The sequence below is a fragment of the Vulpes vulpes genome, chromosome 12 (genome assembly GCF_048418805.1).
Source record: "Vulpes vulpes isolate BD-2025 chromosome 12, VulVul3, whole genome shotgun sequence".
In the NCBI taxonomy this organism is placed as follows: domain Eukaryota; kingdom Metazoa; phylum Chordata; class Mammalia; order Carnivora; family Canidae; genus Vulpes; species Vulpes vulpes.
In genome coordinates this window covers 35,312,268-35,338,430 of record NC_132791.1, presented here as the reverse complement: position 1 = coordinate 35,338,430, position 26,163 = coordinate 35,312,268, and the positions used below count along the sequence as shown (strand labels likewise).

The 26,163-nt window shown below is 40.9% G+C and overlaps 1 protein-coding gene across 4 annotated transcripts in view; it reads right to left on the bottom strand.

Annotated features, from left to right (window-relative positions):
* Positions 1-4,620: 4,620 nt before the first annotated feature.
* Positions 4,621-26,163, bottom strand: part of SLC24A2 (solute carrier family 24 member 2) — a 235,468-nt gene continuing 213,925 nt past the window's right edge. For all 4 annotated transcript variants that reach the window (XM_026001461.2, XM_026001462.2, XM_072728182.1 and 1 more), the window contains 4 exons: positions 25,618-25,758; positions 17,668-17,757; positions 9,918-10,084; positions 4,621-5,329 (listed from right to left, as the gene is read on the bottom strand). In XM_026001461.2, the coding sequence (XP_025857246.1) occupies positions 5,080-5,329; positions 9,918-10,084; positions 17,668-17,757; positions 25,618-25,758 (648 nt within the window). In that variant the 3' untranslated portion in view covers positions 4,621-5,079. The remainder of the gene's footprint in view (positions 5,330-9,917; positions 10,085-17,667; positions 17,758-25,617; positions 25,759-26,163) is intronic.

Sequence of the window (26,163 nt, the reverse complement as noted above, 5' to 3'; positions counted from 1 at the left end):
TTTCGCCACACAGATGAAAGACCACTGTGGAATGCAAGTGGTTCTGAGCAAGGCTGGTCCCCCAGGGGTGCGGAAAGCCTGGAAAGTGGCAGCGCAGACAGTGTTTGGAGGCGGGTGTCTGGGTGGGAAGATGTGTTACTTTCCATGAGTGCTCCTCTGCTTTCTACAGATGCCTACGTTCTCCTGGCGGTCACAGGCCGCAACCTGAGCAGTTTCAAAGCTCCCAGTGAAGTGAAACAACAACAACAACAACAACAACAACAACAACAACAACAACAACGTTGTGATGTTGTAAGGATAAGAAATGGAGTGGTGAGCGTGTCCTTTATTGCTTTTCTTGTTTGCTACATAGTTCAAAGAATGTGAAGCTGTGAAAATAACAAAGATACGCCAAGAGACAGGGAGGAGCTAAGCTGAAGTAGTGGGCCGGGGGCACATTACTTTTCCTTCCCAAAGCCTTCTAGAGAGGGGAAGATATTTTTATCTGGGACCCTATGCAGGTTCTTATAATTGGTTGGAAAAGCCTGAAATTTGTCATTGTTTTAAACTACATGGGGATATATATCAATGTGACACTTGGTTTCTTGGGACTCAGAGTCAAAGTGAATACATTTTTTTTTCTTCCTTTTCCTTATGCTTCATTCCTCCCCCCCCCTCCACTAATTCTCTTTTAATGGCCAAGCCCTTACTAATTAAAGACAATATTGCGGAGGATGTGGCTTTTAAAAATATTAAGCGAGGTGGTTATGTGAGATCTGGCTTAGCAAGAATGAGCATTAAGCTTTTATGTCAAGCCTTCAGGAGTTAGATGATTTCCCCAGAAATCACCCTGAGGACGTTTTCCCTTTATTTCTTCTGGAATTGAGCTGCCACTTCTAATATGGCCACTTAATTACTGTAGTACCAATCTGTCCTGTGCGAGGAAGCATGGCATCATCTGGGGTGTGTGTGTGTGTTGGCAGGGGCAGGGAAGAAGGCATATTGAAGTTTTGCAAAATGCTTGTATTCAGATAGGTCATCAGACTCCTGTCCCTTATTCCGACCTGAAGATCTCAGCAGAGCATCGAACAGACGTCGCTTCTTCTCCAACCTTGTCTCTGGCCAGCAGCTCTAACTTTTGCCATTTGCTTGGTCAGTTTTCTGCTAAGGTGGCCAGGAAAGGAGGGGGCTCCCTTTACGGCTCATCTCCCATCTTCCTGTTATGGAGGAGTTTAAAAGCTGTGAGCATTGGTGGGGAGTTTGCCAACTTTCTCCTTGCCCAGGAAGGGATGTACATTAATATTATCAAATGTCTCATCAGCGAGGCAGCTGTGTTTTGCTGAAAGGCCTCCAAACCACCTGATTCATGTCTTTCCTAGAAAATAAATTATACTGGCCCCTGTCAGGTGGCACCTGTTAGAAGCCTGACAAAGCATTTTTCCCTGAATATGAATCCGTGCCTGCCTCTTTTGATAATCTTCTGGGCAAGTCTCTGGATAGTCTGTTACATCTGCTGAACTGATGAATAGCCCTGCCCTCTAGTCTGTGCACATATACAGCATCTTCCTGCTCTGCCCCTGTTGGGCTCGGCTTAGGTCCTGGAGGACTGCATAGATGCATCTCAGCTCCAACTTCAATTCTGCAGGATCTAGTCAGGTTCAGAAGGTGGCTGGACCCAGCACGGGCATTTCCAGATGCAGCTTAGAAGGTTCTATTTAGGCATTCTTGGTTTGAGCCAGGTCGCTCTCTTGTGCGGAGGCTGCCTTGAGCGACAGTAGGCAAGGTGACAGCAAGCAAGACCTGCTTGGTTTGCTGTGACTGCATGGAACCACTTGGGCACGGCTTGTTTATTTTAGATTGAGAAATAAGAAGGTGGTTCTAGAATTTTTGATATTCCTTTATATGCCCTGCTACAAGAAAGCAGAGAATATCTACAGTCTAAGTTTTTCTGCTGTGTATTCTTTGCTTGTATGTCAGCATTAGGGCTATGGCTGGCCATTTCCATAGGCTGTAACTCGACTCTTGGAGTGGGAAGGTATATGGCGTGGGGGCGTATGTGTAGGCCTGTATGTACACATGTACAGAAAAAAACCTACGAGGTCCCTTCAGTTGTCGGTGTGGGTGACTTTTCTTTTCCTTCATTATGACAAATTTGATGTGCCCTGCTTTTGAATCCTGAAGGTGACTGGGTCAAGGGTGATGCTGTAAGTGTGTGTGTGCCTAGAAATCTGGTATAAAGATCTACAGGTATCTATGCACGTACACGGGCATGCAGGGCAAGTGTTAGAGATGCTGCTGCTCAGGAAAGTTCTTTCTTATAAATTATGTTAGTGATTTGAATGCTTTTCAAGGTCCACTGTTGCATTCCACACACTGCTCTCTGGACTCCCCCTAGCCCAACACATCCCCTCCCAGACACATATTGGGCAAGCCGTGGCAGGAGAAGGCGACTGCATACCAGGCAGCCGGGGAATACTGCTCCGTACCTCGTGCTCGGAGCACACCCCGGGGTGGGGATGGACTCTGACGGCCTGTCTCCTCAAGTACAGCTTCTGATTAATAACCACAATACTTCCTATGAAGTGGAGCTCCCAAGGCAAGTAAAATGCTCTGTGGCTGCTTGGATGGGTCTTCACTGTGAGCTGGGAGTGACGGGGAAAGAATGAGACAGGGGAGCATAAGCAAGTGCTGCAACAAGAACAGGGGTGCAGTGGGCCTCCCTCATCCTTTTTGGTTTCATATATCTGTAGTGGGGTGACGGTCACCTATTCAAACAGCAGACCCACCAATAATATTCACGCAATAACCCAGTTTGCTCCCCTTTAAGTAATGCGCAGGGAAAACAGCCAGAGGTTTCAGCAAGAAATTCACTTACATTCTCTTTGGCTCTAAAGAAGTAGCACAGATGTGTGTTCTTGCCTCAACACATCCTGCCCTTGACGTGGGCTTTTCTCACACAACTGAAAACCCGACTTGGCCGAGTTGGAGAGACTGGAGGGCTTGCCTCCTGTGTGGCCGCATCTTGATTTCCTGTGCCTTCTGCTTGTGGGTGAAGAGCTGTGATGGGCACTGCCTGCTACTGCCATGCTCTGTGGAGTGAGCTGAGGTTATGTGGAAGGAACACTGAGCTCGAGCTGGGGCTGTCAGGTCTCCCTTCCCCTCTATTTAATTGTCAGTTGTGCACCCTGTCTCCCTATGTTAGGAGGTATGTGCCCACAACAGAATCACAGCAGGCGTTAGGGACATGATAGACTGGATATGAGAACACACACCGTATTGTCCCCCATATGTGGTGTGTGCTGACTTAGATGGAAGATGGATACAGGATTGTGGGCCATCCTCTATTTACTTTTTCAACTGACTGTAAGGAAAGCATGACTTGGGGAGAGGAGAAACTATTTTTTCATCAATTTAGTTTGCCTTTTGTTCCCCCTGATGGTTTTAATTTCTATTGACATAGACCTGGGAAGTCCTACAAGGCGTCAAACAGAATTTGGGAGAAGGAATGAAATGAAAATGTCACAAGAATGCTAAGCAAAATCAGGAGATCAAAACCTTGGAAAGACTGGCTGGAGGCCAGGTGTGAAGAGGTTTTTCAGTAGACTCAGAAGAGTCCTCTTTGGGGTCCCGATGGAAGGAGAGACACAGATTTTGCATGGGCTTTAGCCAAATCCTGGTCCTGGCACCACTAGACATTGGAATCAGAAACCTTCCCGGGTGCGCTGAGTATATAGATGCCTTTCCAAACATCTCTAAGCTGCCTCAACCCAAGCAGTATTGATCAAAATCAGTTTAGTTCTATTGGAGGAATAATGATTTCTTTAGACACGGAAGCCCTTTATGAACCACATTGGAAGGTGCTTTAAAGAACTATGCCCTTATGTTCCCATTAGGTGGCAAGTTCCACTGAGCCCCTCTACTGGATGATATTTCTTGTTACATACCACAGGCTCCCTTGGCAGGCATTTTGATTATATGTGAGCCCTTAGCATCAAAACATGCCTAAACGACAATCACAGTTAGACTTGCCCCCCACCTTTTTGGATGATAATGGGACATGCATTAGGACAATATAGGTTCAGTTTATATAGTCTCATTGTCCTAGAAGAGCACAGCACTAATCTGGTGTGCAGTTATATTTTTCTACTTGCATGCTGGGGCAATATATTAAAAAAACTTCAAAAAACCCAAACCCTGGTCACCTCTCTCCTGCCCTCAAAGCAATATCCACACAGCCTGGGTTTTACCTCTGTCTGTTCCAAGTAACTGCATGGGTTTTGGCCAGTGTGCCCTGGTGGGGATGGGCAGATAGTCTTCACTGTTTGGCTGGTGGGAATGTTTTGGAGGTCTCAGCTCAGAGTCCCTATAGACCCTCTCTACCAAGCCCTCCCTCCTGCAACATATCTCTCTAAGGTAACCATCTTACCAGGCAGGATCCTGATAAGTCCAAAGTAGGCTGAAGGTCACCGCAATGATTCTATTAGTTTACCTCTTGCACTTAAGAGTTAAAGCTCAGACTGGAGGTGATGCCCCTCTTCAAATAGGTGCTATAAATATACTAGAGCTATCCCTGAAAAGATGCATTTGTATTTATATATATGTGTGTGTGTTGATTTTATATATATATATATATATATAAAATTTTTCTTTGTTTTTGTATACAGGTATGTATTACTCTATAGATATGAAAGGAGAGGTATAATACAGGAACAGGCAGGGGTGTGTTCATGTGCATCTATTTATAATTTGTATATTTTGTATGTATATATAGAGAGAGCCTTTGTCATTGTTTGCATCATTACAATGAATGTACCTCCGACCAGCGAGGAGTACCTGTCAGTGGTGAATGGAGAGAAGCCCCAAATGAACGGCTCTTGCGTGGTCTCTTGCATGAAGCTGTTTCAGTAGGCAAGGTTGGCAGCAGCTTGTGAAATGAGTGGGCCCAGTGCAAATCCATCCATCCTCAAATCCGCCAAGGAGGGACACTTTGAAATGTCCATGGCTGTGTGTCAGCAGCCTCTTTTGGAGAGGTCAAGGAGCCTAGAACCCAGGGCGGGGAGGGACCATCCATGCTGTTAGTTCAAGATATGGCTTTTCCTATTAGATGGAGACAGGGCACACAAGAATTCTGTCTTCTAGGAGGACACTGACCACCAGGAACACAAAGTAGAGGCCGAACATGATGAAGCCCAGCACTTTGTTCATCCGCCATTTGCAGAGGGCAATGGAGAGGATGACGAAGAGCAGCATGATGAAGAGGAGGACGATGGCACAGAAGAGGCCATTGCTGCTGACAGCCACTGGTTGGAATCTGTGAATAATGGTGTATAGGAGCCAGGGCAGTGGGAGCCTGTGAAGGATAGATGGGGGAGCAGTCAGACATGTTGGAGGAGGCATATGGCATAGCATCAGCTTCTTGGAATCTATAATCTGAGGAGGGTGTCTGGTTAAGTTTGTTATGACTCATGCGTGGTCGGCTCAGGAAATCACAAAAGGAAGTCAGGTGAACTTCAAAAACTTTTATCTATTTCCTGACTCAATTAGGGAAAAGAAAGAATTTGTTCTATGGTTGAGTAAGATCAAAGCTGGGACCACTGCAGGTGATTTGAGTTCATTCATTTATTTATTTGAGAGAGAGAGAAAGAGAGGGAGAGAGAGTCTTAAGCAGACTACACAGTAAGCATGGAGCCCACTGCTGGGCTTGATCCAATGACCCTGAGATCGTGACCTGAGCCAAAACCAAGAGTCAGACGCTTATCCAACTGAGCCACCCTGGTTCCTGAAAAGACTGATATGATCATTGTGGGGTGATTTCTGAATGTGATTTGAAATTATTGTGTGCTTTCCAAGTTGAATTCAAATGTGGCACCCAGCCCTTAAAAGGTGAACTGGACGATTTGTTCAGGGCAGGAGAAGGAGCAGACAAATGGAGAAAAGGCATAGAAATCAGTGGTGAAAATGGCAACATTATTTTTAGGAATGGAGATGGAGAATAGCCATAATTTAATGCACAATCTACTGGCCAGAGATGATAAATGATACCTGGTACCATATAGCTGTCTGAGATTTATTTCGGAAAAGATGGGATAATCTTTTGACTAAAAATTGGGCTTCCTGAAAAATTTGACAAGACAGGGTCTTACATTTGTAATGTGATTTAAAAAACTTTACTATGTATTTTTATACCTGTCCCCTCCCGTTGCATTTGACTTTTTAAAAATCTGGTAACATCTTTTGTTTTCTATCCAGAGTGGCGACAATGGAAGATATCAGAAAAGCTAACCGTTAGCTGCATCCTAGGGGTGAGTTAGGACTCTGAGCAGCTGGAAACACATGACTCACATGGCCCATGCACCTCCAAGGGGCTGGGTGAGACGCGGTCCTACCCATCGAGCCTAATGATCGAACATTGGCTGGGGAAACATAGACCCAGCCACCCAGCTGGATGCGGCTTCTGCAGAGTCTTAGCCTTTGGCTAGGGGAGATTCAGTTTTGGCCTGACCTCAGGGGTGGGGAAGAAGAGGTGCTCTTTTGAAGCACAAAGCTCTCCAAAGAAAAGCAAATAGCTTGAGAGAAATAATGAGGTGAAACGGGTAGTGAGTTTACATAGCTGGTCTCCTCTGCCAGAGGGAGCATGTGAAGGAAGAGCTCCTGAGTTCTACATCTTTGAATATCCAGGACCTGGCACATGCAGGCCCCATCTCGTTACGTATTTGACCTGTGCCAAACTGAAGTGATTGATGCAACTGCTTGGTAACCAATACAGGTATGAGGTTGTGCTATATGAAGTTTGCTATATGAAGTTGTGCTGGATGGCACTACAAATAAGGAAAAACTCTTTGTAGGAAAAAATTACTTTTTTTTGGTGCCTTTTGATTTATCAATTCTATTTTTCAGGGATCAAGCATAAGAAGTATTTGAAATGTTGGGGTGTCTGGGTGGCATAGCTGAAAAGGCATCCAGCTCTTGATTTCAACTGGGGTTATGATCTCAGGATCATGAGATCGATCCTCAGGTTGGGCTCTGCTCTGTGTGTGGAGTCTGCTGGGAATTCTCCCCCACCCCGCCCCTTCCCTGCTCATGCTCACTTGCTCTCTCTCTAAAATAAATAAATAATTGATATATATATAATATATATATAAAATATATATATTATATATATACATATAATACTTGCAAATGTAACTTTATTCAGAAAAATGATCATGTCAGTGTTACTTTGAGTAGTGAAAAATTGGGGATACCTTAATCTCTAATAAAAAGCTAGTTAAGTAGCAAACTTTGAAGTTGAGGTAATGTTATGTAGCCATTAAAAATCATAAGCTTATAATGATATAGGCAAATACTCATGATATAATTCTACAGTTAAAATGAAGGATACATGTAAAAATAGCAATGTAATTTCAATAATGTAAACTATATATGAACTTAAACAGGACGGTGGATTATCATATATTTTTATTTATGCTTTATATGTATTTTCTAAATCTTTTACCTGAGTATGTATTAATATTATCAACAAAAAGAATGCCAGCGAGACAATGAAATATCTTTTATACTCAATATATTGCTAACAAGTTCGTCAATTGGCATAAACTCTTGAGGAAGACCTTTTCGAAAAATATGCATCAGTAGCCATTAAAATGCTTATAGCTTCTAATTCATTAACATTTCTTGAAGGAATTTACCCTAAAAAAATAATTAAAAGTGGAGGTTTTCTGCATTAAGGTCTTCATCGAAACCCCCATAATAGCAGAAAATTGGAAAAATATAAAAAATAATGGCTAAACTGAAAAGCAATGGGATGAAATATTTTGAAGTGATAAAATGTTAATTATGAGAGTTATAAAGGAACTCAGAAAAATAGTTGATTTACTACTTTACTAATAGATGCCTATTTTTTGCCACACATAAATGGCTTTAAAGTGGAAAAACAAAAGACCTCCAAAAGATATTTGGAAGACAACATACAAAAATTAAATGTTGCTTTTGGGTGGTAGGGTTAGGGGTTATTTTTCTGTAAACTTTCATTTAACCTGTTCCTATATATGCAATTTAAGAACAGTGAACGAAAAAGCATCTTGTAATTCCCTAGAATATTTATTTTTAAAAAACAGGACAAAGAGGTCTTTTTTTTTGACAAAGAGGTCTTATAATTCTTCCCAACTTGTAGGATTTTCTCTCTTTATACCATAGCACATTTTGTTTTCCTTTTTTCACAAGAGACTGACCAAGAAAACTACTCTAAATGTGTAAGCAGTGCAACTGAGAAAACAGTTTCTACTAAAGATACCCTTCCTTTGAAACAGGCATCTTTTAAGGCATTCATTCATACATTCATTCATTCAGTCTACAAACATTTGTCAAGGTGCCACCATGCATTAGGCATTGTTTTAGGCTTCAGGAAGCTGTTGCTCTTGAGTAGTTTACAGTCTAGTGGGCAGACTGATAAACATGACCATGACAAGAACACCATCTGCAGAGTGTCTACAGGAGCAAGAACCCCTAGTTAGGCCCAAGGGAATCAGAGAAGCTGGGATTTGACATTGGGAGGGTAAATTGGGAATTTTCCAGAAAGACAAGCAGGGAGGAATCTTGAGTGAGAGGGGCCTGAGAAGGAAGGAAGTATGGCTGGAGAGGGAATCTTTAGAATTCAAAGGTGGTTAAGATGGTGGGAGCTCAGGGCAGGGTTTGTGTGGAGGGTGTTGTCGTGGAAAGCACAGACTCTGTCCAAATCCCAGCCATCTCTTACTACTTTTGTGAACTCTGTGCCCTTCAGTTTCCTTATCTGAAAAATGGGGATCATAATACTTAGTCATGGGGCACCTGAGTGGCTCAGTGGTTGAGTGTCTGCCTTTGGCTCAGGTCATGATCCCAGGGTTCTGGGATTGAGTCCCACATCAGGCTTCCTGTGCGGAGCCTATTTCTCCCTTTGCTTATATCTCTGCCTCTTTCTGTGTGTCTCTCATGAATAAATAAATAAAATCTTAAAAAAAAAAAAAATAAATAAATAAAATCTTAAAAAAATACTTAAGCCATAGGATTACTGTATGGCCTAAATGGATGAAAATGTACATCTAATACACAAAGGATACACTGAATGAAGAAACATAGGTAACACCAAGGTACAAGAGAGAATAATATTCAAGATTTTCAGTGAGAAAGTAGATCCATCTTAGTTTCTAAATTTAAGTGTCAAGAGCTCAGCTCTGGGAACATAAGCATAACATCCCATGTCTTACTTTCTCAGGGGTTCTCATTCAGGTTATTTAGCAGACTACTTTTACTTCTGACACGTTAAATGAAATGACAGAAGTAATAGCATCCCACCCCAGTCTGATCCACTTTAGAGATTATTCATATTGAGAACTCGAGTTTGCTCAATTGTAAGAATAGATCTTATCTTCTGGCTTTCAAAAAACCTAGAATATCTTTACCAGCATACATACATGATAATGCCAAACCTGCCAGCAATTTCCAAGGAAGGAGATGGGATATTTTTGCTGGGCCTATGTTTGTTCCAATCTGTTTTATGATCCAAAATCTCACCCGAGGCTGGTAGGGACTTTAATTAGAATAAGAATATGGAAAAAATACAGTAAAAGTCTACAGCATCTCCATCATACCTGAATACTAAATATTCTTAACTTCTAGCCAATGCCATTATATAAGCAAAATTCTTAAAGTATTTCCTACAATATCCACTCCATATGCAGGCATGTTGTTTCTGCCTAACTGGGAATAACTTATTCTTCATTAAGTTCTCTGAAAATGAAAAATGGAGTTCATGAAATTGAATAGTACTTCCTGTGTTTACTTTCTATTGGTATTGGTTAATTTTGAGCTCAGAGATCCTGGTCATGTCTTCACAGCTTCTCAGAAGACAAAGACAGTATTAGAGCTGGTGTGTGCACCTTCACAAGACTGTTTCTACTCACCCTACAGTGATGTCAAAGATGTTGCTTCCAACAGAGCTGGACACAGCCATGTCCCCAAGTCCCTTCCGGGCCACTATGACACTGGTGATAAGATCAGGGATGGAGGTCCCAGCAGCCAAGATGGTCAGACCCATAATCTCTTCACTAATGCCAATCGTCTCTCCAACCTAAAAGTAGTAACAGGTACACACATGAGTGTTTGTAGTCACAAAACCAACAAACCTACAAACATTACCATGCAACTCCTTTTTTTTAAAAAAAATATTTATTTATCTATTTGAGAGAGAGAGAGAGAGAGAGAGAGAGCATGCAAAAGCAGAAGGGGCAGGGAGTGGGAGAGAGACTCACAAGCTGACTCTGCTGAGCATGGGGCCCAACATGGGGCTCGATCTCATGACCCTGAGATCAGGGCCCTGAGACCATGACCTGTGCCAAAACCAAGAGTCAGATGCTTAACCAAATGTACCACCCAAATGTACCATGTACCACTTGGTACTCCCTTTTAATGAGTTCCTATCTGCAGTATGTGGAGGGGTGAGATGATAAAGAGTAAGCCACAATCACTGCCATAGAGTTCCTACGTTAATCATATTCAGACCCAAAAGATCAGGAATGTTCACATGAGAATTAAACAGATAATCTCAGGAAAGAGCTATAGAGGGCTTGAATGCAGTCTTTATATGATGTCTGGTAAGACTGAGACAGGAGTTCTAAAAGTCAACTGGCCACTGGCTCCAGAGGCCAGTGCCTGGCAATGGTACTAAATCCTGTAGCACATTTGCCTTTGGATTAACAACTGAAGGTTAAGGACTAACACCCAGTGTTCCCATTTTTTCTCAGACATCTCCTAGTGTCTGTAGCCCACTTAAACACTTCTAGACTACCATTCCATAGGAAACTTGATTTGGGGTGTTTTGGGGTTTGGTAATATATGACTGTAAATCAGCAAGGCAGTTACGGAGAAACCATCAGTTAGGAAATCACAAGTCCAAGGCTGGCTCTGGCATTTATTAAGAATTTGACCTATTGTTTGCCTGGGTGGCTCAGTGGTTGAGTGCCTGCCTTTGGCCTAGGGCATGATACTGGAGTCCCAGGATCAAGTCCCACATCAGGCTCCCTGCATGGAGCCTGCCTCTCTCTCTGCCTGTGTCTCTGCCCCTCTTTCTCTCTCTCTCTCTCTCATGAATAAATACATAAAATCTTTAAAAAAAAAAAAAAGAATTTGACCTATTGTTAAGTTAACCAGTTATGTAATGTCTTTGATCCTTGCTTTCTTATCCTTAAAGGGGGAATGATAATACCTATCTTACAAGTGATTGGGAGGAGTAAAAAAGAACATTTGTGGAAAAGCCCTTTGCAAATAGTATAAGGTTACTGAAAAGCAATGGGGGACCATTATTATGTTTTATTTCAGTCATTGCCTTTTAACACTGATAAAGTCTATTTTGGACAGTTGGTCTAGCCTCAGATGGAGGCTCCTCTATTCTCTTGAGCAACTTTTTAAAGAGTCTTCTTGGGACTTTTAAAAACTTTATGTATTACCTGGAGTTGGTCAACTGCAGTTCTGAAAACTTTTAAGATGATGCTCCCAATTTGGTTTTCAACAGCCTACTCAGTAACACTCAACATTTTTGGAAAAAAAATTCAAAGGGCCAGAGTAGCATGTAAGAATAAGAGTTTTTAGGGAATAGAACAAGCTCGTTTCTTTCTTTCTTTCTTTCTTTCTTCTTTCTTTCTTTCTTTCTTCTTTCTTTCTTTCTTTCTTTCTTTCTTTCTTTCTTTCTTTCTTTCTTTCTTTCTTTCTTTCTTCTTTTTAACAAGCTCATTTCTAAATAACTTTTGTGATTTATTAGTAATAGCATGGTTTCCACTAACTTAAAAGCATAGCTGGGAGCTGTTTTTTGTTTGGATGGTCATGTCTGCTCTAGAGCCTGGTTAGCTAAAGTAGTTTATCCTATCCTCATGGAGCAAAGATTCTTTGTTCCCTATCCAAAAGGAAGTCCATGCAATCAGAATCACTGCTTGATCACTGCTTGGGCTCCTTAATATATAGAATATTGTCTGGTGTTTTTTTTAAGATTTTTATTTTTTTGCTTATTCATGAGAGACATACAGAGGGAGGCAGAGAGATAGAGGGAGAAGCGGGCTCCCCATAGGGAGCCTGATGCGGGACTTGATTCCTGGACCTGGATCATGCCCTGAGCTGAAGGCAGATGTCCAACCACTGAGCCACCCAGGCGTCCCTCGCCTGGTGTTTAATAGACTCTCAATATCTATTTGCTGAATAGATTAGTCAATCTATATACTTAGGTGATTTTACTAGCATGTTTTCCACTGATTCTCTTAGAAAAAATTAAATAAGTGCTCAACACAGGAGTGCCCAAGTCTCCTTGATTATCTATTTTTTTTTTCTTTTGTTAGATTTGGAATGAAACATTTTCAAAGACTGAAGATGCTGACTGTGAATGATTGTCATCCCCAATAAATAGGATGATTCTTCAAGGGAGTTCTAAAGCAGTGGCTATTTTAAAGCAACACTTCTATTTGGAGTTTGAATGGCTCTATAGACAGAAAAACAAGAGAAACTGAAGAGGGGTATTACGATGGTGTGGCTAAGAGTGATGGCTCAGATAAAGGGAGAATTGGGTGCCAATCTTAGCCTGCCACTCACAGTACATGGTAGTCAACTTTCTTGAGCCTTGGTTTTAATCATTTGTAGAATGGGGATAATAATGTCCACCCTGTTCTGATGATTATATATGATGATGCAGACAGAGCAAAGAACACGGTGTCAGGTATAAATACTCAATAAATACCAGCTATGCTAACTCAGACACTACCCCTTTCCCTCTCCAACTTATCAGACTAGCTGCTGGGCTCTGGAAGCAGAGACTGAAGTGGGTTTAATAGGCATCAGTTATTTAATAGGCATCAGTTATCAGTCAATGTAGGAAATCATGAAAATAATGAAGATTTTTTATTGTACATCAAACCTCTGATGAATCTATGTGGCTCCTAGAAACATTTTCACTGATTGAGAACTAGTCTTCATAAGCTCATTTTAAGAAAATTTCATTGAATTTGGCTTTTGGAGAGTTAGAGGCAAGATAACAGGTGCACGGATGGGATAGCACTGATCAAATTGCTAGCATCAGAGAAGTTAGGGGTAGAAAGGACATCAGATGTTTCTTGGATGGAATTCCTGTTTTCTGATTGAAGTAGATGATGGGGCCACTCATAATCCAAATTCAGTGCTGCTCTGAATATTGTGTGATGCAGGTCATTGCCTTGATTTAAGGAGGAACTGCAAAAATGTCATATTGGCAAAATGAGACACAAGGTCGTATTTGACTCTTGGAACTAACTTCTCATATTAGATGCAGGATAGATTTTAACCTAATGTTCTGATAACACAAGACATTTACTAATTTCATGATGCAAATACAATAGAAAGTAACAAAAACTAAGGGAAAATATGCATAAAGCATTTTATGTAAAGGGCATTTAATTTTGGCCGAACAGTAGCTAAATAATGGTATTAAATAGCATTTATTGTTGGTAAGACTGTGGATAATAAAATAGTTGAACACTAAATGGTGCATTTGTTATCTTTCTGGCCTTTATAGCTCAAAAGTACAAGCAACAGAATTAGAGCTAGACTTCTTAGAACAGAATCTGCTATTTTGGTCAGATGTCTGGATGTCTTAAAAGAGAAGAGCATTTCTAGAGGAGAAAAAAAAGAGAAACTTCTTATGCTTTACTAGAAAGTAAGGTTTCTCTTTATGCACTTTATATTCCTGGGCCTTTTGGTAATTATTATTGTTCTTGGCGTTATGTTTGCATTTTTTCTACAAGAAAATGAAAAGGAAGCAAGAGTATGGAATTAAGATAATCATTAAAAAGGACAAAAAAGATGGAAGCCAATAGGATGATGTTTTCTAGAATGGCTAAAGAGAAATATCCAGAAAACAACTGAGAAAAAAAACACCACTTTTTTCTTTATCAGGACAGGAAAGAATAATAACCATTATTTTTTAAGAATAAAGATAATTATTTTTTAAAAACCCATTACATGTTATGAATAGCAAATAGTCCTTCTAGCATGGAAATCTGGAGGCTGAGGAGCAGCTTATCTACTGTAATGATATCTGGGTATATTGGTGGCAAATGACTTTCAGTGAACGTGGAAAAATTGTGACTTTGGGGCAAGCAGAGTTTCTTCAGGGTCAACAGTTTTTTGGAAACATCCAGGAAGAATAATCTGAAGTCAAATGTCATAAAACAACTAGGATAGGGATGTTTGGGTGGTTCAGTGGTTGAGCATCTGCCTTTGGCTCAGGTCGTGATCCCAGGGTCCTGGGATTGGGTCCACATTGGGCTCCCTGCAGGGATCCTGCTTCTCCCTCTGCCTATGTCTCTGCCTCTCTCTGTGTCTCTCATGAATAAACAAATAAAATCCTTAAAAAATAACTAGGATAGGAATAATATGCAGTATCTTGAAGGAATAATACTGGGTATATAGACTGACATTTCCAGTGGATTTTTTCAATGATGGTATATGTTTTTTTTTTTTAAATTAAGGTGTAATTTACATACATACAGCAAAGATAATTTTACATCCAGTAAAACTCACCCTCTAAAAAGTGTATAGTTCTGTGAGTTTTGATAAATGTTTGTAGTCCTGCTTCTCCACATCCTCATCAATGCATATCTGCCTTTTTGAATATAGGCATGCTAGTGGTTGTGAAGTAGTATCTCGTGTTTATTTGTCTAGAGAGAGAGCATGACTGCAAGCTGTGGCGGTGGGGAGAAGGAGGGGAGAAGCAGAGGGAGAGGGAGAGAGAGAATCTCAAGCAGGCTCCACACCCAGTGCAGAGCCTGATGTGGGGCTTGATCTTATGACCTTGAGATCATGACCTGAGCCAAAATCAAGAGTTGGACGCTTAATCCACTGAGCCACCCAGGCTCCCCTTGTGTTTATTTTTAAACAACTCTATTGAGATATAATTCATATATCATAAAACTAACCTATTTAAAGTGTAGATAATTCAATATTTTAGTATATTTATAGACTTGTAGAGCCATCACCATAATTTAAATTTATAGCTTTTTCATTATCCCAGGAAAAAACCCCATACCTATTAGCAGTCACTCATCATTCCCTCCAACCTCCCCAACCCTAGGCAACTATTAAGTACTTTGTCTCTATAGATTTGCCAATTTTTCACATTTCATATAATTAAAGTCATATAACATGGGGTCTTTTTTGACTATCTTTTTCATTTAGCATATTTTAAACGTTCATTCACATGTAGCGTGTACTAGTACTTTGTTCCTTTTTATTGTGGGATAGTATTATACTGTGTGGACAGACCACATTTTGTATATGGTTTCATTAGTTGATGGGCATTTGGGTGGTTTCCATCATTTGGCAATTATGAATAATGCTTCTGCGAACATGTGTGTATAAATTTTTGTATGGATGTTTTCATTTCTCCTGGGTATACAGGTAGTGGAATCACTGGATCATATAGTGACTCTATGTTTAACATTTTGTGGACTGCCAAACTGTTTTCTAAAGAGGCTGCATTATTTAACATTCTTGCCACTAATATATAAAGGTTCCAATTTCTATACATCCTCTACAACATTTGTTATTGTCTTTTTTATTATATTCATTCTAAGTGAGAGGGAAGTGGTATCTTACTGTGGTGCTGATTTGCATTTCTCTAATGAATAAGATGTTGAGCATGTTTTCTTGTGTATTATCTATTTTCACATCTTCTTTGGTAAAGTATCTATTCAAATTTTTTGTCCATCTTAAACATTAGGATGCCTGTAGATGCTTGCCTTTTTATTGTTTTGTGTGTGGGGTTTGTTTTGTTTTGTTTGTTTGTTTGTTTGTTTTTTTGGTTTGTTTTTTGAGCAGGCTCCACACCCAACATGGGGCTTGAACTTATGACCCTGAGATCAAGAGTCACATGCTCTACCAACTGAGCCAGTCTGGTGCCCCTTGCCTTTCCATCATTGAATTTTAAGAATTTAAAAAATATATCCTGGATACAAGTGCTTTATCAGATGTATATGATATATATTTTAAGACTATGTTAAACAAAGAATACAAGTGGGAAGTTTGAAATTTGTGCAGCTTATAATAGAGGATAAAAGCATAGGTTCTGGAGTTTCAGAGCTCTGGGTTATAATCTCAGTTCTGTTACTTAAACCTATATGATCCTGAGGATTTTTATTATTAGCTCTAAGCATAACTCCTCCAACTGTGGATAATAATAGTACCTCCTTCATGGGATTTGTGCCTATGAACAGAGTGACTGTCAAGATCAGGAGGGCAAAGTGATATGAATTGTCCAGCATCTGGTACCCATTCAATCAGTAATAGTTGCCAGTATTATCTCTGAGAATGTGAAATGTTGGCATTTCATTCTTTCATCCATGTGTTACAGCAAACAATTCCTGAGAATTTAGTTTTGTGATGGGCACTACGACTAGTACTGAGTTAAAAGTGGGAAAAGCAAAATACATCATCATGATAGCAAACTGAGGTTCAAATAAGAGACTCTCTTGTCTCCAGTTCTCTTCCTAGAGCCAATCTGAAAAGCTGGTGAGAGCATGAGGTGAGTGGCTGCCAAGAGGAAGTAAGTGTCATGGAATCAGGTAAAACCTTGCCATTCCTCTTAGACCTGGGTAGGCCTAGATTCAGGCTACAGAAGGCAAGAAGAGTTGAGGGGACCTCCTCCACACGGATGTTCAGGGTTGTGCTGATTTGACTCCCCACTATAGGAGGAGACCAGGAGGCATGGGGAAGTGAAGTGGGCTTAAATCCTTTAGTCCTGGAATATGTATCCTGTCTTGTTGGACACAATACTATTCTGGCACTTTTATTTTTTTTTCCTTTAAAAAATATCTTATTTATATTCAGTTTGCCAACATATAGTGTAACGCCCAGTGCTCATCTCATTATGAGCCCTTAGCCCAGTGCTCATCTCATTATGAGCCCTTCTTAGTGTCCATCACCCAGTTACCCCATCCTCTTACTTACCTCCCCTTCTGCAACCCCTTCTTAGTTTCCCAGAGTTAGGAGTCTCTCATGGTTTGTCTTCCTTTCTAATTTTTCCCCATTTAGTTTCCCTCCTTTCCCTTATAGTCCCTTTCACTATTTCTTATATTCCACATACAAGTGAAATCATGTAATAATTGTCTTTCTCCAATTGACTTATTTCACTCAGCATAATACCCTCCAGTTCTTTTTTTTTTTAAGATTTTATTTATTTATTCATGAGAGACAGAGAGAAAGAGGGGCAGAGAGAGAAGCAGGCTCCATGCAGGAAGCCCGATTTGGGACTCGATCCCAGGATCCTGGGATCACACCCCAAGCCAAAGGCAGATGCTCAACTGCTGAGCCACCCAGGCGTTCCAATACCCTCCAGTTCTATCCGTGTTGATGTAAATGGTATGTATTCATCCTTTCTGATGGCTGAGTAATATTCCATTGTATATATTACCATATCTTCTTTATCCATTCATCTGTCAAAGGACATCATGGCTCCTTCCACAGTTTGGCTATTGTGGACATGCTGCTATGAACATTGGGGTGCAGGTGTCCTATTGTTTCATTACATTTGTATCTTTGGGGTAAATATCCTCTGACACTTTTCAAAAGCAAACACATTGATTAGCCCTTTGGCAACCATGAGAAGAACCAGGCAAATGGGCCTTCCTATGGAGGTCTTACCTGGTGTGCCCACCAGACCATCAAGTAAGAGAATACAGCGATCCACGTGATGGAGCCAAAGAACGTGATGGGAAAAAACTTCCTTGATGACTGAAAGAGAACCAGAAAGAGGGGAGAGTGTCAGTGCTGTCCAGTGAGGTGGATCTGACAGACCAAAGCTAAATCCACTATTGCTGCTACTTCTCCATTGCCTTCCATCTTCATAGGCTCAGCAATCAGAAGGCTCTGCCTAACTCCAGTCAAGCTGGAACAGGAAGACTCACTCTTGGGAATGTTGGTTGGAGCCATATCATCACCAAGCAAGTTCCTGAGATGGAAGTCTCTTGAAGAGAATGTCTGTTTCTGCTGCTGGCTGCTCAGATGCCCCCTGCCCCTTGCCCTTCCCATGGCCTGGTTTCTCAGCCTTGCCCTCAATCTCTTGACCACCTCATAGCCTTCCTCCCTCTTCTGTTCCCTTCTGCTCAAGTTCATCAGAATCAGTTTCTATTGCTTCACCCCATGTATCCTATCAGTCCATTAGCCAGAAAAACTATGTGATTAATTGCTTTTAACAAGAAGGATCAATAGGTTGCAAAACAGGTTCATCTTATAGTACCACGAATTACTGGGAAAAGCCACACAGAAGTCATCACCATAGTTTCTATAGATTCTTGACGACAGCCATCCTCTAGGACATATTTGAACCACCCTTATAGAGCATAGACAGAGGCCCAATGTGTTGCTCTTCACACAGGAGGTAGAGTAGATGATCTTGGGATGGTTTTTTCTCCTGTTCCCCACCCCTGACTGTATTATGTCCATTTCTGCTTTGAGCACTGGCCTTTGTGCAATTGCAGACTTAGAGTCTGAACACTTTTTATTTTTATTTTTAAAATTCAATTATAATGAACATACAATGTTATATTGTGTACAATATAGCATAATGATTCATCAATTCTATAAATTGCTCAGTGCTCAGTGTGAACACTTTTAGTTTCTTTCAAATGTTAGCCAAAATCAGATACTCAAAATGCAGTGTTTTTTACCTGACCCCACTACAGAGAGATCCAGGCTTACACTGATTGTGGTGGTCTTTTGTTGATAGCTTTTTTTTTTTTCAAAATTGGGGTCCTTTAAAACATACTCGGGTAGCAGAATGCCCTCACCCTCTCACCTATAACTGCCAACTGAACACTTTTTATTTCAAAGCTTTCCAGTATGAGAAACAATCTCATTTTTTGCTTTGATAATTCCATCCAATTTTGTCCAGGGAAGTGAATTCTGGAGTTGACTTGAATGAAAGCTATTTCAATTGTCTAAAGAGCAGACCTTGGGCAGCCACACAGAACACTTTCTGTCATGGCTTTTGAGAGCTTCATTAAGAGGAATATCTCTCTATATATCTATAATAATATATTAATATATATTAATAGTATAGTATAGTATAATAGTATATATATAACATATTATTATAGATATATTATATAATGAATATCTATAATTATAATGAACACAGTCTCTATCACCCCAAACCAGGCTTATGTTCTCTTTACTAATTTTGAATTTTCAATATATGTTTTTATTATCACTCATGCCATTCTGTTAAATTTCACAATAACAATTTCTTTTGCTTAATGAGTGCTGACTTTTTTTGCGCTATTTGTTAGCTGTAGTATCTGCAAGACCTGTGGGCTTGCTTAAATTGAGGGAGACATCAGACCCCAGGGAATGGGAGGAAAATATTTTGGCTAAAGACTCAGGCCCCTACTGGGGGCCTGAGCACGTTAGTGGGTTATGGGAAAAAAAAAAGTAATCCATTTTTCAAAGTGGACGTTGAGACATTTACTTCTGAGAGTGAATTCCTTTAGAGCTGAGGCTTTAGCTGGATTTTAGAGAGCAGATTCCCCAAGCTTTAAAATTGACAGTGCAAGTTTTTCCAGACATGGCATTTAGCTGAATGGAGTTCCCATTCTTTTCTTCTGGTCACACGTCACTGTTTCAGGATCCTAAGTGAGTAAGAGTTTCCTCTCGTATGGCCAGGCTGTGTGACAGGGAAGGAAAAGGCCTTTCTTGTATGGGGCCACGCATGTGATTGGAGCAGCAATCAGGTTGTGAGTTTGATTCTGAGCATCCTGTGAGGGAATGGAGTACCATCTCCATACTTTATGGTATGGCATATGTACTAGAGATCTTGGGAGAGTCTTCATTTCATAGATTGCTCATTTTACAGGTTAGATCATTTATTAAATATGTAATTATTTTGTTATACCTTTGCATATCTGCACATTGATGTAGTGTGATGAGTTAGAATCAAATTATTTGGAGATATTTCTCATCTGAAAAATATCATCCCTGACCCATGGAACATTCCTAGTCAAAAGGTAGAAACTAAGGAATCAGAGTAAGGATATAAAGGAACTAAGTTCACATCAACATGCTAATGAAAACCTCTTTTGATGATGCTTATGATTCTTGATCAAGAGGCCAATTAGTAATTCATGGGCATCTATATGTACCTAGTGTTATATTAGGGACTCAGTGAAAAGAAATTAAAGATAGTTTTTATTTGTAAGTTTCCAGGTCTTCATCATAAATGAAGGGCAGGTAAAGGCCAGGTACCTACTCTGTACCCAGATCTTGAACTAGACCTGAAATTCAAACCTAGCTCTGTCTGACTATCCAGCAGGTATTCCTTCCTAATATTTAGGTTATACCAATTTTTTTCTTAAAAATAAACAAGGTCAATGATGCTCAAAGTATGCCCAGCTTACAGACATAATGATAATGATGATCATAATCCCAGCCTGTTCTCTGAATGGCAGAAAAATATAAGGAGCATCGGAGAAGTAGAGGCTAGCATTCCAGCTGTATGGCCATCTGCCTCGCCCAACCTCCCATATCGTCCCTGATTGGGAAGTATCAACCCTTTATGCATCAGCAGTTCAGTTAAATGTTTCCCAACTGTCAAACTATCTTGTCCTTTCCAATCTCACAGCCCAGGTAATTCCTTCTTCTTTCATTTTCTTCTGAATGACTCCCCTTATTTGGACTCTATGGTCTCATTCCAGACATCACTGCCCAGTGATACTTGTGCAATTATTTAGTTACCAGTCTCATTGGAAGGAAGAAAATAGCCCTTGAAGCCAAGGTCTGACATGTCAATTTTTGGTTAGTAACGGTGGCTCATCCTAACATCTGCTGGGATGAACCTCATACTAATTAGCAAAAAGCAAATTGCGTCCATGTGGCGGCCATTTTGTTCCCAATGTAATGGTTTACGTGTATAATTGACAGCTAATGTTCTCATTAGAAGCTTTTAGTACATCAGTGGGATACTTTCTTGGCTTGAGAAATATTTCTGGACATTAGCTGATTGCACAAATTGGCCGTATCCTTACTGATTTAAATGGCTAAATATTCACTGAGCATCTATTCTGTGCAAGGTTCTGGGGCATGCATATCTAACAACAGTCCACCAAACAATCCTATTTAATATTAAAAGTGTGTTCTCTGGATTAATAGGACCAGTATTGAAATCCTTGCTCACCAATTACCAGTGATGTGATCTGAGAGAAATAATTTCATCTTCTAAGCCTCAGTTTTTTCATCTGTAAAATGGGGGGAAATAATGATATATAGTTGTTCTGAGGATTTCATGTTCATGAAGTGTCTACCAGAGTGACTGCCACATAATAAGTACTCAGATAATAATGGTGGTTGTTATTAGATGATGTTATCCTTGTTTTGTTTTTTAAGAGTTGAGGGAACTGACATTCAGAGAGATGGAAGTGGCTGCAGAGACCTGGCTGAGAGTCTTGACTTTTCCTCTTACTTGCTGGGTGTGCTTGAACAAGTCACTAAACCTCTCTGGGTCTCAATCACTTGTTTTTGCTAAGCCTATGCTTGGCACACAGCAGACACAATAAATATTTGGTGAACCAACCAATGAATGGTATCAATGGCAAAAACAGAGCTGACTTCTTAGGTACCTTCCCAGTTTAGAAGGTCATGTTTTGATGTATTCCTATAAGAAGCTCCATCCTGGATCAGGAGAGAATATAACTTTTGGGGTCTCTATTTCCTTTATTATTTTCAGTGTTTATCAAAGACATGTTTCTCATTGAGGTTTATATTTTCGTTCTTTTGCGTTCAAACCGAAGCCATTATTTTAAGAAAACTATAAAAGTGAATTAATCTGAGCTGGAACGGTGTACAATCCCACAAACACTGTCATATAATTTGCATATAAATAAAGGGGAAATAAAAACAAGTGGGAGTACTGTTTACTCTGAAACTGGATGGATACTAAAAAAATCATGTTTTCCTCGTAATTACTGTCAAGGTTTGGAACGTTCATCTCCACGGGTAATTCAAAAACTACTGGGGAGACAGAGAGTTGCCAGGCCCTCCGGAGTAGCACGTGTTTATTAATTAATAATTTTCTCCTCTTTTTCCTCTCCCTTGATATTTTTTCAAAAGGCCCTTGTGGCAGAGCATGAAGACTGTCAAAACAGCCACAACCCTTTATAACCAAGAGGTGGGGTCTATTTTCCCGTCCTTTGACTCTGGGGTGGGCTTATGCCTTTCTTTGACCAACAGGATGTGGTAAAAGTGACAGCATGGGGGGATTCCAAACTGGATCTCAAGAGGCTCTGTAGCTTTCATTCTTGCTGCCCTTGGAACGTGGCTGTCACGTGAATCAGCTTTGACTAGCCTACGTAAGGTAAGAGACCATGTGGTGCAGAGATGAGCTTATCCAGCTGACATGATCCTATGCCAACAAGACCCCAGCCATCTAAGTGAGCAGAACTGTCCAGCTGAGCCCAGAACAAATGGTCGATTCATAGAATTCTGGATTTAAAAATTGCTTACTTTTTTAAGCTGCTAAATTTTGGGCTGTGTGTCACACAGCAAATGATAACAGATACAAGACCAAACCTAATGAAACTCTTCTTGATCATGCTAAGCATGATCAAGAAGCCACTTATTGGCGTTTATATCCACAGGCATGGTTTTTCATTTGGCGTTTTGTATATGCAGAGGATGGCCATATAATTCATATTCCAAACCAGGATGTTTTGAGATTAAACTGGGATTATCCTGGGCAAACTGGGATGTATGGCCCCCTTAAATTTGCAGTGCTGCATTGATGGTTATCTCTTCCTTAATCATAGGATGTCATGGCTGGCAGGGAATCTAGAGATCTTTCCTCCCTGTATTTCAGAGAGGAGGAAAAGTGAGGTTCACAGTTGAGAAGTGACTTTCTTAAGGTTGCACAGCTCATGAGTTATGTGGGGGGAAAAACATTGTAGTCAGTGTGGTAGAATGAGAACACTGATGGAGTCAGGACATTTGTTTGAATCTAGCTACTGTCACTGATATGGCTAGCCAGTCTTGCCCTATAGTTACATGCCTTATTTCTTCTACTAAGTTTTGAGCCCCTTAAAGATAGGAATTGTGAATTCTGTGTCTTCACATGTCTTTTCGGGTATAAGCTTGATGCTTGGAATATAATAGGTATTCAATAAATATATGCTAAGGAAATTTTAAAACCACCAAATGCTCTGAGAGTTGCATTTTTGCTTGGGACAGCACATAGTATATGCAAAGAAAGAGAAAAAAATCCAGTTCATCCCAGGGATGGCTCTTGGCTACCCAGGCCCAGAAGCTGGCTCTCAAGGTTTGTGCACAGTGAATGACCAGTCCATGGTATTACAAAGGAGAGCATCACGTGCAGCTGCATCTTCTTGCCTTGTATCTTTTGGGGTCGTAGCATAAGCCAGGACAGCTGTCGTGATCCAGCTCACTACTGCCATGGTGGAGTCCTGTGTGTTGTCCTGGAGTTGCTGGTTCAGAGCTTTGATCTTCCCTAACAGCGTCCTTGTCCTTTGAGCTCAGATCACAGAGACAACCAGCACTTTTCCAGCCCTTGCTCTAGGAGTCCAACCCAACCTGAGAGCCCAGGCCTTGGTTACTGGCATCTTCCTCTCATTCCTGCACACTTTTCCTGACTGCTCCAGTGGCTGTGTGCTGACACCCCCTTTGCAGTCCATCAGCCCCCTATATGGGGCCACACTAAACTAGGCACAGGAATTTAGGAACTCATGTTTGTCTCTCTGAATTTCCTCCTTGGGGCAGAGCAAAAGCACTCGTCTAAACAGAACAATGGAAGGAGAGAGAGAGAGAGAAAGAGAGAGTGTGTGTGTGAGAGAGCACATGTGAGCACGCGCATCTCAGAAATGTCAGTGTGACGTGAGCCATGAAGAAACTCAACACATTCCAGCTCATTCACTGGAGGTTTCCAGGAAGCCAGGCCTTTGCACAGAGCAGATGTTCTGCAATTATGTTGTGAATAAAGAAACTTAAATACTGCTTTAAGTAAGTCACACCTGTTACATGCACCTCTATTTGGAAACCTCTAACGTTGGGAGTCCTTACCTGAGGGGGTCCCTTTTCTGGCTTGTACCTGACAAGACATGGCTCTCTACCAGCTGGATTATTTATAGGCCAGTGGGGACAGGATTTTTCTTCTGCCTTCTTCAAGTACTGAGAGTGGGATCACCATGGGGCTCTTAAGACTTATGCTCAATTTTGCTGCATGTTACCACAGTGCCTTATTGTAAATGCATTCAGACATGATATTCTTGGACTTCCACTTTCTGGTATCATGAAATAGGGTGGGAGTCCAAGTTGTGTGGTCACCTGGACTTGGATCTGAAACTTTGCTCCATCTCTGAGGAAGTGATCAGGGATGAGTAAGTTAACTTCTTTGGGTGTAAGTTTCTTTCCACTTATGCCAATAATATATAACATTATATATAAGAAATGCAAATATAAAATGTGGGTGTGTACACACATATTCCTATGCTAGCTGTTTCCTGAGATTCCACAATACGACTTATTGGAAATACATAGGGCAGAGTCTGATGTACAGTAGGTGCACAGCTTTGTTGAATGAGATGTGTGTGCAGGGCCATACCAAAACGTACAGCTAGTTACCATCATTAGTTCCCTTACCCTTTGGGGCACTGGCCAAGAACCCAGTTCAACACTAGGAGAGATGTTCTTTTGATTTGATCTATACTTAGATTGTACTTTGCTGCTCATAAGATGGTATTATGGTCAATGCACCTGGTACATAATAATGGTAGAAAGGAATATTGATGATAGTAATAGCAATACAGGATTGAGAAGATCAGACAAGTGGGCATTTACACTACATGAATACATTTCTTTACATTAGTTTTTGAATTGAATGGTGATTTTAAAACATGGTTGCCAATTCTTTGACACTGTTTCCATCAAAGATGTCATACCTTATATGACACTGACATATTCTGGGTAAATTTTTTGTCTCCTCTCCTTTAATCAGGACAAACTTATGAATGTTTTGACCCTAGAATATAGTGGAAGTGGCTTGCTGTGACTTCTGAGTTTAGGTCATCAAAGACCATGCCAGCTTCTGCCTTGTGCTGCTGGGACACTCATTCTTAGAGCCCTGACCTCTTATCTACAGTATCTGACTATCTTGAGGCCACCATGCTGTCAGGGAGCCCAAGTCACATGGAGAAGCCACGTTTAGGCTCTCCCACAGACCATCGCAGCTGAACCCAGCCTTTGAATCATCTCTGCCCCTAGAAACATCAGATGAGTCCATCCCACAGCTATTCAGTCTTCCCAGCAGAGGCCCTGGATGTTGCGGAGCAGAGACACGCAACCCTCAGTGTGCCCTATTTGAATTCCTGATCTACAGGATCTGCAAACAGAACGGAGTGTTTATTGTTTCCATGCCACTATGTTTTGAGGTGGCTTGTAATTGTGTACCTGTCCAGAGAAATTTTAGACATATATAAGCATACACATGAACATATGTCACCCCCGCTTTTCCTCTCAAGGCAAAGAGAAGCAGCCTGTGCATATTATTATACACTGAGCTTTTCACAAGGAGTCGATTAAACAATGATTACTCACAGGTTTGCGGACGTCGGGTAAGGTAATCCAGAGAGGAAACACTATGGGGAAAACAATTAGGAATGTGACTTGCTTGCGGGGGTTGGAAGGCCAGGCCAGGCTGAGAGGCTGGTCCTCCTCATCTTCACCCGTCTCTGTGGTCTGTTGTAGAAAAATAGAGATGAAGGAATAAACGAAAAAGATGACCATGTACAAGAGCAAGAGCAAGAGCATATAGCCAGGGAGGGTGGCTTGGGACTCCATCAGGAATTTTCTTGGGTTATTCCACCAGCGTCATCATATGATTTTTAGGTTTGTAAGAGAACCCCTTGTATCACAGTCTGAATCCCAGGGATAGACAATATGTTGCACATCCATGAGAACTCAGGGGCTTCCTTTTCTCTCCCTGAACACTCTTCAGCTTCTCACTTAAATGAAATGACCATCCAACTGGAATGGGCTATAGCTATGATCCATGGACTTTTTATGAGAAACCATATCCACAGAGCAAAAGACCCCAATGCCCCCCCCTTCTCTGTGTCTTCCTTTCTCCTCAACGACAAAGCT